This window comes from Pongo pygmaeus, chromosome 16, assembly GCF_028885625.2.
Source record: "Pongo pygmaeus isolate AG05252 chromosome 16, NHGRI_mPonPyg2-v2.0_pri, whole genome shotgun sequence".
NCBI classification, from domain to species: domain Eukaryota; kingdom Metazoa; phylum Chordata; class Mammalia; order Primates; family Hominidae; genus Pongo; species Pongo pygmaeus.
In genome coordinates, this window is record NC_072389.2 from 74,323,993 (window position 1) to 74,340,511 (window position 16,519).

The 16,519-nt window shown below is 51.5% G+C and overlaps 1 protein-coding gene across 1 annotated transcript in view; it reads right to left on the bottom strand.

The window, feature by feature from the left end:
• The window catches only part of ANP32A (acidic nuclear phosphoprotein 32 family member A), a 41,795-nt gene extending 26,936 nt beyond the window's left edge, over nt 1-14,859 (bottom strand). Inside the window, exon 1 of the mRNA XM_054450904.2 lies at nt 14,632-14,859. Within this exon, the coding sequence (XP_054306879.1) occupies nt 14,632-14,685 (54 nt within the window). The 5' untranslated portion in view covers nt 14,686-14,859. The remainder of the gene's footprint in view (nt 1-14,631) is intronic.
• Nucleotides 14,860-16,519: the final 1,660 nt, after the last annotated feature.

Consider the following 16,519-nt stretch of genomic DNA (forward strand, 5'->3'; position numbering starts at 1 on the left):
GCAGCCATGCCTTTGCTTAAAGGCTTACTACTGACTGTCTCCCCCAGCGGAACAGAAGCCCCACAAGAGCAGCACAGGTGATGTGTCTGTCTAGTTCCTAGAACAGAACCCAGTACAGAGTCGGCATTCATCAATGTGTGTGGAATGAATGAATGAATGAATTAGCCAAGCCAAGGGTCAATCAGAAAGACAGGGATTCCAATCTTGCACCTTCATTTGCTATCTGGGCACCTCTGGGTAAGCCACATAACCCCTCCACAGTATTGTGTATTTGCAGAAACCACCCCCATAACTCTGGTTAACATCAGACAGTAACGGCCAAGTGCTGCTCACCATCAGGGACATTTGTGGCAGTAATAAGCCTCCTGGGGCTAATAAGCCATTTGCTCGATACAAGTCTGGTTTCTGGTACAGTGGGTGCCTCTCAGACCAAGATCCACATCTTGCTGGAGTCTATGGCCACTGGTCAATCTCAGAGGCACATTCTCACTCCCATATCCAACCTTGCCGCTCCTGATGATGACCACTGGCCGCTGAAACTGAAGGAAGACTCCTGAGTGCCTACATATGCCAACTGCCTGCCCTGAATGAAGTACCCTTTTGGCTTTAAGAGGGCAGTCAGCATTCCATTTCCGCTCCCACTACTCCTACCCCAAAGAGCAACCCTGGAGGGCTCTCCTCTAGGAGAAGCTTTCCCAGACTCACAGACCACACCTATATGCACAGACACACCAGTACTTTTAACCATGACACAGAAAGGCATGTCTGCAACAGAGCCATAAACTAGACAAGGGCTAAAAAGAACAGAACTGCTCATTATGGCTTCAGGCCAACCTCTGCAGATAGGCTTCATCAGGCCTATCAGAGACAGCTGAGAGCTTCACAAAGTACATGCCTGCCCAGTCTTCAGAGGCCACAACCAGGGTATACTCAAATCTTCATGGGGAAAGGAAGACGTGCAGAAGTGGAAGGAATGCCTGGGTGGCTGTGAAGGCCAGTTTCTGGCCCTCCATATGGAACAGCCCCCTGTGCCAGAACAGACAGGCTACTCCCACTGGCAGCCAGGCGAGAGGCTGGAGAACCACATCTGCCATCGTCACAGAGCTCTTCTATGTCCCCAGCTGCAGGAGAGTCACACTGGGCTCTGTACACCCTCAATGCTGCCCTCTGGCAGGGCGTATGGACATATAAAGGAGCACTGACCAGACAGAGAGAAAGCCACAGATGCACACCTAAGTGAGTGCTATTGGACTTGGCTGAGAGGCGAACGCTGCTGCGTGCCCTGGAAGTCCCCAGGACTTTTACCTTTTTGTCACCTAGGTGGACACAATTTGCTCCCTTTCTTCCAGTGAGTTGAGGAGGGCTTCCCAGAAAAGGGGACCTCTCAGGAGCTGTATGAATGAAAGATAAAGGACTGGGAGAGGCTGGCCCAGACTTCTGCAGCCAGAAGGGGAGTTTAAAGGCAAGGAGGCTAGGGTCACAGAACAACTGCTACAGAAAAGGTGAGCCAGGGCAAAAGCCCCCACCCCAGAAGAGGCCCGGGCGCAGGGGATGCCTGCAGCTTGGCTGGTATCCCTCCCGCCCCACCTCCACAAAAAACTGGGGGGAGTCTCTCCTTTGCCCAGAGCCTCCCTGCCCCTCCCCTCTGCTTCAACAGCTCCAGGCGACGCCTCCTCCTGGGGCAGGCTGAGACAGCTCTTCTCAGACTTGCTCCCACCCCAGCAAGCACCTTCTGGAGAGGGGCTGACTCCACCCCACCCCCACCGCTGACCAATCAGCTCATTCAAGCCCTGACGGGTAGAATCTAACCTTCTGGGTCCGTCTACAACACATACCTGGCATAAACGATATTTCTTTCGGTCCTAACAACAAGCTCTGGGAAGCAGGTTATTCACCATTTCCCGGATGTGGCAACTGAGGCTCAGTGAGGTGACCTGCCAACATCCTCAGGCTCAGCAGTTCTCAAGCACTACTGCCCACTGTACCTGATTGCCTGGGTCTGTGCCTGGGCCCCCGCCCTTTTACAAAAGGTCCACGGCCTCTCAAGAGCTGGACAAGAAGGATGGGCCGAGTCCAGTCTTCATCAGTAACGCTCACTTGACACTCCCAGGAGCAGCATCCTGAGATACACGTACGTGAAAAATTCCAAGTGTGATGAGCAGAACATGGTTGGGTGAACAATCCCAAGGTGGTCGGGATGTGGGAGGCAGGTCAAGGAGTGGATCCCTGTACCCCAGCAGGTTAAATCCTGCATCCTTCTTTCCTGTTTCCTGGTTTCTCTACTGCATTTTCCTCTAGTTTCCACTTAGTTACTTCTTCCTACCTGCTGTGAGGCTCTGCACCCTGCTCCATGGGGTGGTTCCCAACTGTGCTTTAGAGTCCCCTTTAGAGCTTTCTAAAAATACACAGACTGGGGCACCACCCTCAGAGACTGATTCAGTTCAGGCAGAGCCTGGGTATTGCTTCAGATGCTCCCCTGGCAGTTCTGATCCACAGCTGGGGTTGAAATCTGCTTTACTAACCACACACCTTCTTCCCTGCAGTGTATGTGCTATGCTCCATCACCCCAGCTCCACCACAGGAGCCAGGCACCACCATCCTCTATAACCACTCTCTTCTCCCCTACCCAGCCCAGGATGCAAGGACTGGATTCAAGAAATTAAATTTGCTACAAAAATACTTACATAGCATTTATACAACTCCTTGTCTCATTCTGGATGCTGGGCACACAGGCCATATCAGTGGACTCCCCTCACCCGTCCATTCAGTTACACCACTTAGGCCTGCCCATGAAGCCAATGGCTAAGGTGAGAGTTGGTTATATAAAGTGAAGATGAGTCCCTCCTCCAGAAGCATGGTCCCTGAAGAAATCTGAAAGTCATTCCTCTAAATTTAGAATGACAGGCCCTTGCCTCCACCCTATCACCCCCTGCACACGCACATGCATACACACATAGTTCTCACGAATTCTACAGGAGGCAGCAGAATCCAGAAACCCAGCACCGGGCACTGCTGGCTGCAGAGTCCCAGCACAACTTTGCTGAAATCTCTCAGCAAAGACACTCTGCGGGCCTCTCTCTTTCAAGCTTCACTGTGCACCTCTGTCTCTGCCCTTCCAGGCCACACATCCTGCCTCTTACTTGTTCCCCACTCCAAGATAACTAGGAGAAAGCCACCTTCCCACCCACCCTGAGTCTATGGCTGATGGAATACTTATCGTAGCTATTTCTTGGCCTCTAAGGACATGGGCAGAGAGAACCTGGGGGTTTACCGCTGTGGGACCCCAGGGGTGACTGGAGGGGACTTTGGTGGATCTGTCCACACAGCCTAAACAAAGAGCACCAAGCTGACACACGGCAGTGGAGCCTCGATTCACCAAGGATTTCGGGCAAGCTAGCTTATTATATTAAAGGGGGACTGTGAATGTCCCCCACCCCTACTCATCACACACTACAGCTGGAGAGATCTTAACAAGCAGTGTCTGGGAAGGTATGAGCATTTCTTTTACAGAGTGAACTTTAGTAACTGAATTTAAAATAAAACGAGCAATTAATTAGAACAGTAGTCTCTTATGTGGACTGCCCAAGACAATCCACTGGGATGGAAGAATTTCAGGACTTTTTAGATTTTTAAACGTATCCTTTTTAATTTATATTTTTGGCGTTACATTTTATAATGTACATATTTATAGGTAGTGTATGTGAATAATCCATAACTGCAAGGTAGATATACTGGGGCTCAGGTTCAAATTGTTTACTAATAAGGGATGCGATAATGAGAAAAACGTGATGACCAGTGACCTGAGAAGTATGCATCACCCACCCAGAGCAACTCCATCAGAAACTCACACCAGCGGGGGTGGGGGTGCGAGTGTGAAGGTGTGCACTTCGTTTCAGTGGCTTCGTGCTTGATGTACCAACCGGTAGGTGATGAAAGTGACAAGAAGGTGTAAGTACCACAGATCCTTCACTCCATCAGTACTTCTAGAATGCTTACCACGTGCCAGGCACAGTGTGGAGCTCTGAAGACCACAATGATGAGCAAAAGCAAGTCCCTCAAATCGTGCAGTGCACCCACTAGGCAAGGGGACAGAGATGCTAATTAAACACTCATAATCTGGAATATGTAGTTACAAAATGAAGCACTCTGAGGGAAAAGTTCTGTAAGAGTTTTCTGGCAAAAGAACTAGATCTAAACCTGACGGAGGAGGCTGGAGACGGTAAAGATGACTAGCTGCTAACCGGATACAGTGGCGATCTCAGTGTGGTGCAGGTTTGCAGGAGTGAGAGGCAGCCAGGGAGGCCCACACACAGTGGGGCAAGGGAACACATGACGGGAAGTGGCCAGACCATGCAGCACCTTGTTGGTCTTATTAAAGATTTGGGACTTTATCCTAGAAACAATGGTGAATTTTAAGTATGGGGTGACATAGTTATGTGTGTGTTTTGATAAGATCATTCTAGTCGAAGGTCACAGCATGGCTTCAAGAAGACTAGACTATGATACAGGGAGATCAGTGGCAAGCAACAGAGCATGTTTTAAACAGACAAGACTTGTGATGATGATGGATGGAAAGAGGATCGTGTGTGTGTGTGTGTGTGTGTGTGTGTGTGTGTGTGTGTGTGGGCAGTGGGGGGCAAGGGACAGAGGACGGGTTCCCTTTGGACTTAAGAGTAGGGCACTTTTGGAGCACCCAGGTGGAGACATCAGGTGGGTCTTGAGCTTACTCAAGCGGTAAACTTCAAACCTCAGAGAGCAGCATGCAGCACCTGCAGCTGTCAGTGAGGGAGGACAAATTTCCAGTTGGAGAGAATACAGGATAAGAATGCCCAGTGCCCAAGTTTGACTAAGTCAGTACTTCATGGCTAAACAGGAGAGCAACACGACACCAGAAACTGAGGAGTGACTAGAGCCGTAGAAGATATACCAGAGAAAGGGAGAGCCAAGGAGGGGAACATCTATCATAAAGTCAAGAGTGCTGAATCCCGGCCGGGCGCAGTGGCTCACGCCTGTAATCCCAGCACTTTGGGAGGCCGAGGCAGGCAGATCACTTGAGGTCAGGAGTTCGAGACCAGCCTATCCAACATGGTGAAACCCCTTCTCTACTAAAAATAAAAAAATTATCCGGGCGTGGTGGTGGGCACCTGTAATCCCAGCTACTCGGGAGGCTGAGGCACGAGAATCGCTTGAACCCAGGAGGTGGAGGTTGCAGTGAGCTGAGATCATGCCACTGTGCACTCCAACCTGAGCCACAGAGTGAGACTCTGTCTGGAAAAAAAAAAAAAAAAGAATGCTGAATCCCGCCACTGAGACATCATGCAAGATAAGAAAGGAAGGCTGTTGAGATTCTCGGCACTATTTAGGAAGCAAACCAGACTTCACGGGGTGGAGTAAGAGAGGTGACAGGATGGAGAAGATAGTCAGACAATTCAGAAAGTTTAGGGAGTAGGGAGAAGAGTGGGATGGGCAGTAACTACAGCACAACACAGGATCAATTAGAGTCTTTGCTTTAAGATGGGAGAAGCATCCCCAGCTGGAGAAGAATCCAAAGGACAGGAGTGCCTAGGTGCCCAGGAGGAACAAGGGAACTGAGGGAGGGGTGGACAAGACAAGAAGACCACTGAACTGGGAGGGATTAAGGCAGGTTCAGTCTCACAACTGCTTAAGAAAACAGGAGGTTTCCATTTTCTGTGAAGAGGACGTTCTGGCTAGGAGGGAAGGGGTGGAGGCCTGAAATAGTTGCTGAGGGCAGTAAGAAAAAGAGTTGCCCAGAAGAGGGACAAGTCACTTACCCTCAGCAGAAACTATCAAGAGTCCAATGTCAGGACTATAGTGAATTCCTAGTGGGAAAAAGTAACTTCTGGTAAGTTTGAATCTCTAGCTTCTAAACCTCTTTTCCCATTGAAAGAAATGTTACTTTTGTATGTAAGGTGTCTGTGAATATGTAAGTTGGGTTTTTTTGAGACCGAGTTTCGCTCTTGTTGCCCAGGCTGGAGTGCAGTGGCACGATATCGGCTCACACTGCAACCTCCGTCTCCCAGGTTCAAGTAATTCTCCTGCCTCAGCCTCCAGAGTAGCTGGAATTATAGGCACCTGCCACCACACCCGGCTGATTTTTTTTTTTTTTTTTTTTTTGTATTTTTAGTAGAGACAAGGCCAGGCTGTTCTTGAACTCCTGGCCTCAGGTGATCTGCCCGTCTTGGCCTCCCAAAGTGCTGGAAGTACAGGCGTGAGCCACTGCGCCCGGCCCTAAGTTGTTTTTTGTTTTTTTTTTTTTAAGTGAATGCCAGTTATGGTATTCTAGCTATGACGTTCTAACTGCAACAACAGCTAACATTTCTTGAGAGCTTACTGTGTGCCAGACAGTAAGTGGCAGGCACTATTACAACCTCATTTTGCGGAGACAAAAAGGGAAGTTGCCCTGAGAGAGGCATGCTCAAGTGCCACAGTTGGAAGTAGGGGAGGCAGGACATACCCCCACGCAGTCTATGTGGGGGAAACCAGGTGCACTGTCCTCTCTCCACAATCTTCCCTGACCCAGCATGCAAAGTGTGCAATGCACTGAAGGATGGGGCCCTGGGTGACAAGAGTGTGGAGAAGGTGCTGGAGGAACATGGCTGATGGGGGGCCACTGGCACCAGGAACATTGGAAGGCACCCGTCTGGGGTAGGAGCCTAGGATTGAGTCCTTATGCTGAGAAGGTTGGAGGGGAGAGGAGCAAGACATAAAGAGAACAGCTGGAGAAGATGGGATGGGCTGGTTTAAAACAGAAGTCATGATTGACCTTCAGTGGAGAGGCCTCACAAAGTTACCAAGGGCATCCTCTCATTCCCTCAAACCAAACTACAAGTATTGAGTATAAAGAAACCTTAATATTCATCTTTTAATGGCTTTCAAACATTAACAAATAATGAAACTAATTTGTAGGTCCAAGCCAGTCAGTTTTCTTTTTAATGAATAAAAGTGTTTTATATGTAGTAAGAGAGGAGCATGGTGTCGGTTTTTCACAAAACACAGGAATGCGTGTACATACCAGGTAGTGGTGTAAAATGTATTTCTTACTATTAGGAGCAGAAAGTTCGAAAGCCACTGATCTAATTCAACACTCCCATTTTAGAATTTTAGAATGGAGAAAACAGAGGCTCAAAGAAGCTAAACAACTTGTCCAACTTAGTTAACAGCAAAGCTGAGGAGAGCATCCAAGTCTTTAATAGTTCTCTGGTAATTTCCTCACCAAACCAGAATCTCCAAATGTAAATACCTCTGGGAAAAACAGCACTGACTTTAATCCACATTAGAGTAAATAACAGTGGAGTAGTAAGTAAGCTGATCTTTTAGATCTGCTGCCTGGAGCAAGTTTTGGTAAAGGAAACAGTAGCTGAATGAATTCAGGGGGCAGCTGTGGAGCTAAAACAAAATAAATCTGAGAGAAAGCACTGGGTTGCAGGGTGTGGCCCAGCAGGCCCAGGACAGGGCTTGGTGTGGTAGAATAAAGGGACTTTTATCTTCTTTAGAGTCTGTATATCATCAGGACAACTAGTTCTAGACAAGGAGGCTGCTTCCATGTCTGAGAAGGTGGCTCAGGGCCATGGTGCTTTGCTCATCTAGTTTCAACAAATTTTATTAAATGAGAAGTTCTGAATAACAGATGCCTTCACAAATCTCTGTCCCTGCCAGACTCCATCTCTTTAATGAAAACATCATTGTTGGGTATTTATCATTTGTTGTATAATTCTATTTCAAAGCAATAGAAGATTCAAAGTCAGGTCCATGTTTCTCTACTTGAAAGCAGTGGTGCTGGGTGACTGGGAAAGGGTAGTTCCTAGGAGACCAGAGAACTAGCTAGAGCAAGGGATGGACTGCCAAAACAAAGAGGAGGGATGCTGGTGGCAAACATTTCTAAAGGAATGCCTCTCTAGACAGCAGAGCTATGAGCCTCCTCTTAAACTAAGTTAGAATTCAGGCCAGACAACTGGGCCACGTTCAGTGGGCCAGGGCCCAATCACCAACAAGCTCCCTGTTCCTTTCCTAAGTGACTGCAACAAAATAGAGAAGGCATGAGATGTCTGAAGAGTATCCTACACAATTTCCAGGCAGTTTTTTATTTCAATGTGATGTAATTAATTTGGACCCAAGCTCTGGGATGGCCAGCTCTGAAAGCTCAAGCAGATGTCTTTCCAATGGTACTGAAGAAGGGGGCCAGGCACGCTGGCTCACACCTGTAATCCTAGCGCTTTGGGATGCCAAGGTGGGCAGATCACTTGAGTCCAGGAGTTTGAGACCAGCCTGGGCAACATGGCAAAACCCCATCTCTAAAAAAATTATAAAATAAATAAATAAAAAAGGAAACAAGTCTCATACTGTTACGGGGAAAGAAAAAAAAAAAAGAAAGATGGCCAACTGTGTTAAGTCTAGAGTAAGCCACCTTGAGAGGCTGGTGGTGCAGCAGCAGCAGCACGAGAGAGGGAACTGGGGCTGTGGTCTGCTGTCATAACACAGACTGCTGTTATGGGGACTAGGATTTGTCCCCTTGAATTTATCTCCTCCTTCCCTTGACCTGGCCAATTTTATAACCATTCCTTCCGTCCATTAGCTCAGGCACAAGACGCTAGAGGGAAAAACTTCCGAAACTCAAAGCCACTATGCTGCTGGTTCATTCTCCAAGAAACACGCATGGTAGAAAAGCAGCAGGCCAAAAACTAGAGATTCCAGGATTATCTGTCATTTTCAAAGATCTGGGCTCTGAAAGGCTGATGTCAGCCACTGGGTGCACAGCTGCCCCACGTTTGCTTCAAGCCTCAAAGCTCTAACCGTTGCAACCTAAAAAGCTCTTTCTATCTCTGAGATGACATCTAGAACCTAAGAGTGACCATTCAACTACAAGATACACAGAAGGCTTTGACATGTTCTGAGTACACAATGAAGAATTTCAGTTGGCTATACAGAACTCTAGACGAGAAGTGCTTCACACTAAACCAGTAACAAGGATAATTTCTCTTCCTATGGAAGTTCCTGGGTTGAGGCTGATTTCCACTAGGTGCCAATTACTTAAAGGGCACAGAACACATAAAAGGACTTAAAAAGACCCTGAGAGTACCACCCAAATATATGGCTTGCCATTTGCTTAAACAAAGCAAAACATCAGATCCCAGGGGCCCACCCTCCAATCTACTGAACCACCTTTTCAGCAAACCTCTTCTGCAAAGGGGGCAGATAGTAAACTTTATCAAGAGCCAAAATTAAGAACACTACATAGGGACTTTTGTAACAAGAGAAAAATCTAACATATTTCCACAATTCTTGTATTGATAAAGTTTAGAATATACTGAGTACACTTTTTTTTTGTAATGAGATCTGCTAACGAGACAAGTGGATTTCTTATTTTTTGGGGGAATAACATTTCATGTCATTGGGATTCGAAGAGTGTTCCATAACATCAAATTGACTGCAATGTTTATATGTACAAATAATTCTTAGCTTATGACTGTACAAAAATTGGGAGCTCAGTTACAGTTTGGTGATTGCTGTGGTACTCCTGTGATTGGGGTGGAGCCCAGGAATCTGCATTTTACATGCCTCGCATGTGATTCTGGTAATGGGCCATGGACCCAATGGACTATCCAATCCTTGGAATCTCTGTCCACCAAAGGGGCCTGTGGTTTTGCAGTGCGAGAACCTGGCTGTGCCACCTACCAGTTGCTCAACCTCTCCAAAAATCAAATGATTCATCCTCACAACAGGGGTGGCATTGCACTGCTTGGCCTACCCTTAAAGAGTTGCTGGGATGATTAAGTGAGATGATCCCTGAGGTGCTATGAGCATACTATGTCCCAGATACTAAAGACATGCCAATTATGTGGAGTTTTTTTGGCTGCAGATGCAGACTGCCTGAGCAGCTCCTGCCTGTCTTCTCCTTACTCAAAATGTGTCCCCCAGCACCTTAAAGGCCAGATCCACTTCAACCTAACCTACTGTGATGTGCTAAAGCAAACTCAGTGCATGGCTTCATAAAATGATAACCCAGAGCCCCTGGTCCTGAACCTCCTGGCCCTCTAATATCTTCAACCAGGATGCTCTCCACTCTTCATTTCAGCATCTTCAATAATAGAAAACTCATTCTCTTTCTAAGGCGGCACCACTCCAAAGCTGAAGAAGAAAAAGCTCTTCCTTACAGTATCTTAAGAAAAAAGCGTGTTTCAAAGGAGGCAGTAGAGTGTAGAGGTTGAGTATGCAGACTGGCTGAGTTTGAATCCTGGTTCTGCCACTCACTGGTGACATGATAACCCCTGTATGCCTCAATTTCCATATGCACAATGACAATAATAATAATACCTACCTCATAGTGCTGTTGTGGGGACTAAATTAGTTGATACATGTAATCCACTTAAGAAATGTGCCAGACACAGCGTAGTTGCTATGTAAGCATTAGCTAATATTGTTATTATCCTAAACCATGGAGAAGCTCAAAGTAATGCCTGGAAGCACCCTGATATGTCTCCGAGACTAACACTGTCATACAGACAGCATATACTGAGGGCCATATCAAATCTGTTTTGTCATCATTTACTGATTAAATGGGATTATTCCATTTCACAGGTGAAGAAAGCAAGCTTCAAAAACGTAGGTTAGTTAAGCTCACCAGCCCAAGGTCACAAGGGCAGGTAAACGTATCCTACCTCCTTGTGGCAGGGGGAATTCAAACCCAGGTCTGTGTAATTCCTAAGCCCATCTTCATCATGGAGCCCCCCAGACTCGAAACTACTATCAGCAGCAGAACTCAACTGACTATGACCATAGGGGAACTCAGGCTCAGTTTTCTGCCTGCGAGTTCCTGGTTGGCTTGCATAAACTGTAGTTAATATCATGCTACTTGAACCCAATTAGGCAGGAAGTCAGCCTGGAAAACATCATGCGATGTATTCCAAAGGTCAAAGTAAAATCTGGCTTCCACGGCAGCCTCTGCTGGACGCTGCCATGAAAGTTAGTCTCTGCACAGATACCAGAGTTCAGCTCGTGAGGTGCTTAACCAGCACCTATATCGGCTTTTTAAAATTCTCAGAGACGCCAGCATCGGAGGACCCGACGCGACGAATTGCCTGGCTCCTAAGTCAACATCCAGAGAAAGGCGGTTTACTTTTTTCAAAAGCAAACCTTCATCCCTCTCTTTCGCTTTAGGATCTCATTATTATTGTAGCTGACTTCCCCCAGGCAAAAATAAAAGGGGGAAGGAGCAGGTTAAGACCGAGGAGGAGGGTTCCCCTAGCTTGCAGGGCGCTGCAACATCCACCTGAAACACGGAGCTCGACCTACCTTCCCGGAGAGCCCAGCCCAGGAGGGCGTTTCCCCAACGGATCGACAACTCTTCCCTCCCGGGGAACAGGCTGCTGTCCTTGGCTTCAGTCAGGGCCACTAGAGTCGCGTGCGCGACACCCCTCACCCCCGCCAAAAGAACCTCATGTTTAATGTTCCCCTTACTCTATCACTTCCGCCGAAAGAGCAAACACCAGAGCGATCGGTTAGTTCTTAAGGCCACATTTAACTACGTCTGAGCGCCTGCAGGAGGAACGGCGAAACCCCGGAGAGGAGGGCGGGGGAGGCAGAGAGCGCGTTGGGGGGGCACTTGCACAGAGGATCGTCGTCCTCCCGGCGCCGCGGCCGCCGTGACGCTCCAGCACAGCCTCAGGACGTTGGCGCGGGGCGGAAACCCCCATCGAGGTGCATAGCACAACTGGGGGTCCCCAAAGCCGACTCCCCCTGCCTCCTCCGCGCGGGAGGCCGTCGGGGTGATGGCGCAAGACTCCGCTCCCCCCGCCCCCCACAGCGACAACAGCCACGGTGACAAAATGGCAGCCCGGCGCCCGGCAGTCGTGCCACAGGCGCGCAGGGCCCTGGCGGCGGCTCCCGCCCCCCAGTAATGCCTCGGCGCCCTTCGGGCTCAGCCCCGGGTGGGCCTAGCCATTAAAATAAATAAATAAATAAAAATAAATAAATAAAACACCTGGAACTCGAAACCAGCCTAGAAAGCCACAAGGCCGGCCCCGCGCGTACTGCACCCCCGCCGCCCGCCTGCCCGCGCCCCGCGCCACATGGAGCCCGGAGCCCGGAGCCCGCATTCCGAGCCCCGCGCCCCGCGCCGGGGAGGAGGGGCGGGGCGTTCGGCGCGAGCCCCGGGAAACATGGCTGCTCGTCCTATTTCGGCGTCGCGGCATGGCCACCAGCTCCCGGAGCCCAGTTGGGAGAGGTGCCGAAGGTGGGTGTGTGGGGGGCCCGGGGGCAGCGCGGCGGGGAGGGGCGCAGGGGGCGCGCTCCGGGAGCCATTTGTCTTAAGAACGTTTAAAAAAATACAGTTCCTCCTCCCCCACCCCTTTTGTCCCTCTTTCGCTAGCTTTCTCCCCCTCCCCCGCAAATGTGCAGAAAGTGCCCCCTCCTCCGCCACCCGCGCCCCACCCCGCCTCCAGGCAGGGGGCAGGCGTGTGGGCCGCGAGGCTGGGAGGCGAGGGGGCGAAGCGTGAGAAATCGCTCCCAGTACGGCGCGGTGCGCTCCCCTCCCCAACACACACACACACTCGGGGAAGTTTAAAGAGCCGGTTCGACCCGCTTTCCTGCTCGCTCCCGAGGGACCGGCAGCGTCGGTCGGGTTCGCCAGGCCAGCCGCGCCCCCGCACCCACCAGCGGCGACCCCGGCCCCGCGCTTGGCGCCCTTCCCCCTCCGCGCAGGGGGCTTCCGGAAAGTACGCGGGAAGACCGCGGCCCCGACCCCCTCCCCCATCACCACACCCAGCCCCCAAACGCCAGGCGCCGGGTCCCGGCCGGGACGAAAGCGGCCGGAGAGAGGTAAACCGCCGGCAAATAGTGCGCGGAAACTCCGGCCTCCACCGGCGGCGCCCCCTCCTCTCCCGCGGCCGCCCCCTCCCCGCCCTGCGCGCCATAAGGCACTCGCACGTCTCCAGTCCACAGCTGCGTTAAGGCGGGGAGGGGGTAGACAAAAAGGATCTTGTTTTCAAAAGTCTCACTCAGGTTTGGGGGAGGAACTAGGGAAAAGAGGAAGCGAGGCCTGCCTTCGCCGGGATTCGGGTTTAACGGGCTAGAGGGGCTACAGGCCAGCGCACGGTGCTGCCCAAACTCCCAACTCATGGAGCTCGGGCCACTGAGACTGGGGGCGTCCTCCCGCCAGCGCGTCCCCGGTCCCCCCAAAGGGCCAAGAGGGGAGTTGGCCGGGGTCTCCGCCCCAGAGCCGCCAACTCGCCGAAAACACTCAGGTTTGAAAGCGAGAGGGAGGCAGAAATAAAAACCAGCGTTCGAGTCACCCACCCTCACCTTCCCTCTCCTCAGGGGTAGGCTTTCGCTCGAGCCTCGCGATTCCCACCCGTGTAAGTTTCCTTCGGCCGTGCTCCCGCCGCTGCCCAATCAATAACGGCGGCTAGCGGGCAAACTCCCATCCTAGAGCTGCGTGTTTGCCATGCCCGCATAAACGTGGACCCAGCCAGTACCCACCACGGGCGCCAGCTCCGGGCAGCTCGCGTCCTGACAAAGTTTCCCGTGCCCATTTATTAAGCAGGCGCCGAATGGCTGCCGACGAGCCCAGCCCTGAGAAAGAAGGGCCGGGGGTTCGAGCTGGGGGGCACCAAGGCCCAAAGGCTGGCATCTTGGCGAAGCCGGAAGGAGCTGGGGCGAGGGGGCACCGGGACGTAGCCTTTGGGCAACTTGCACCAGCGATCGCTGGAAGCAGGGAGGCGCGGGGATTATCTGTGCTTTAGCACGTTCGAAAATCCCTCCCCCTCCTTCTAATTTATCCTCCCTTCGGAAGGAAAGGAAGAAACATCAGCATCTGGCCCGAAGGTGGGGTGGAAAGAGTGAGGGAGAAAGAGGAGGAGAGGAAGGGAGGCAGAGAAAGGGAGGGAGGGAGAGAAAGGGCGCGTTCACGAACACTACAAAGTTACAAATATGGCTCCCCCGTCTCTCGCCTCATCACTGCAAAGAAATGAAGACGCACTTTAAACTCCAGCCATTCCCAACTCCGCTGCAGCCCCCTCCCCATGCGCTCTCCCCGGGGGCCTCGGCCCACATTTATCAGAAACTAAACCGGACTCGCGAAGCCCCAAACTTATTGTGTGTGCGAGCGAGCGAGCGAGAGAAAGGGAGGGGGGAGGCGCGGGAGGGGGGCGGAAGGGGGGATACATTTATAAAATGTAAAACCCCCTTTTTTTGTTGTTAAATCCAGGAGGCAGCCCCTCTCCTCCTCCTCCCTCGTTAATCTTCCCCCCAGACGGAGTCACGGGAGCAGCGATCTCCGAGGATGATTTCGCCTCATTCTCTCCGACCCAAACGCGTGCGCCCGCCAGCCCCCGATGGGTGCACACTCGCACGCACACTCTCGCACCCACACTCGCACACGCGGGAGCACACGCACAGGTAGTCACACACCAAGGGCAGCGGCGGCGGCAGCCGGAACATGCTCGGATGGCATTGCAACCCCCCAGCCTTGCCAATTCGCTTGCAGTCCGACCCCCAAACCCGCACCTCCCGGGCGCCCCCCCCCAAAAAAAGTGCCTCCCCCCAGCGCGCACACACACATACACACACACAAAGTAGGAGAATGGACCGACAGAGATATTTTTGGCAAATGCTCACATCAGAGGGCGTCCTGTTCCGCAGCTCTAAATGAATCCGTCTGCCCATCTCCATCTCTCGCGCTCTCTCTCTGCAGAGGCTCCCGCGCCGGCGGAATTCAATCAATAAACCCCGAACCCACGGCCGCGCGTTTTAGGACTTTGAAGGCTCAACCAGCTCCGCTCGGTTCTCGAGCCCCCAGCACCCGCGGCGCACACTAACCTGATCGCCGTGGAGGCGGGATCTGAGGCCCCGCGGACGAGCGGCAGCGGCCCGAGCCAATCGCCGCCGAGGGTCTCCGGGCAACAGCCAATGGCAGCGGCGGCGGGGGGGGGAAGGGACCAATGGGCGGGCTGCGCAGCCGGCCAGGGAGGCTCGGCCATTTGGTTGTGGTGCCGGAGACGGACCCCTTTAGATTTCGGGGCGGCTGAGGAGCGCGGCGGCTGCTCTGTGGCTGAGTGAGGGGGGTGGGCGGAATGGCGGGGGAAGGGAAGGTGACTGTGCCTCGAGGGCCGAGCCGCCCGGCCTTGCCAGCCAGCCGCCGCCTCAGCGTTCGGCCGGGGGCGGGGCCGCAGGTGCGTTCTGCGAGGGGGAGGGGCGCGGCCGGAGGGGTCGGGTCGGGGTCCCCGCCCGGCCAAGGGCTTCGCGGGGCGGCGCGACGGGGTTGCGGAAGGAGGCGGGTGGCTTGAAGTCCGGGGACCGCGGGCTGCCCAGCGGGAGGGCAGATGAAAGGCCTGGAAGGAGGAGAGGGGTCAGGGTGCAATTCCAGAAGGGGCTCGTCGGGTTCCGGGTCCGGCGGCTCGCGCTGGGGAGCGTGGCTGCCCCCGTCACCCCCGCCGCGGCTGCCCAGCCCGCGCGCCCCTTCCCCTCCGGCCTCGTCCCGGTCAGGCCGCCACCATCGCCACCCTCGTATACAAAAGTCAGTAAAAGCAAGATGCTTCCACTTTTGGATGACTTACCGCGCGGTCGCGACCCTTCCCACGAAGAGGCTTTTCAGTTTGCTGTCATATTAGGTCAGCTTGGAAGAAGTGATCACCAAGAGACACCCAAGATCTTGTTTAGGCAATAAATGAATGAAGACCATGGATTAAGAACTGTTGCTGGATATATAGAATATTAAAAGGTGGAAAAGGAAGGTGCTCATAACTCCTGGTTTTCTGGACCAAACATAATTTATGGGCTTTATAGACCTAGTGAAAGAGAACGGCGCACGGTTTATTCTAATCGTCCACCTGAGTCATTTGGTTCGGTTTGGGTTGCCAAGGAGGCTCTAACTGGAGCACTTTCTCCAGGTTTTTCGGCGTGCTTGCCTTGGGTATTTTTGAATCACATTAAGTTTTAAGAGACCTTAAAGCCCTGATGCCCACTGGGTTACCGACTTACGGCACTAAGCTGCCTGTGGCTGTTAAACCACGGGGATTGTTGTCAACAAGGACAGATACATCCTTACCTTTCCACACGACTGTATTTTAGTGTTTGTTTCTACATGTCTGCACTCTTCCCCACACACCTTAAGGTAGTTTTTCTGGATACATTGTGTTTATTTTTCAGGAACATGAGTTCAAAGGAGAGATAAACCAGTATGTATGTTGCAAAGTTAAAATACTGTTGCATAATAGCAATACAGTTTCATTTTTAGACATATGAAGTTGAGGAGGAAATAAAAAGTGACAATGTAAATAAAACAGATATAGAATGCTTACACTGGGGAAGAAGCTGTAGTAACTTTAATATTGCAACCTGATGGATTGCAAGTGTAAAGCCCTGCAACTAAGGATTTTACTCAGTAAATTCAGATAAAATGATAAATGGAATTTGAAGTCTGATGTTTACTCTGTGTAGGTGGGAAATGCAACATAAACGTTAGAAGTCATTGTTTTATTTCATCTGGGTATAAATAGTATAATTT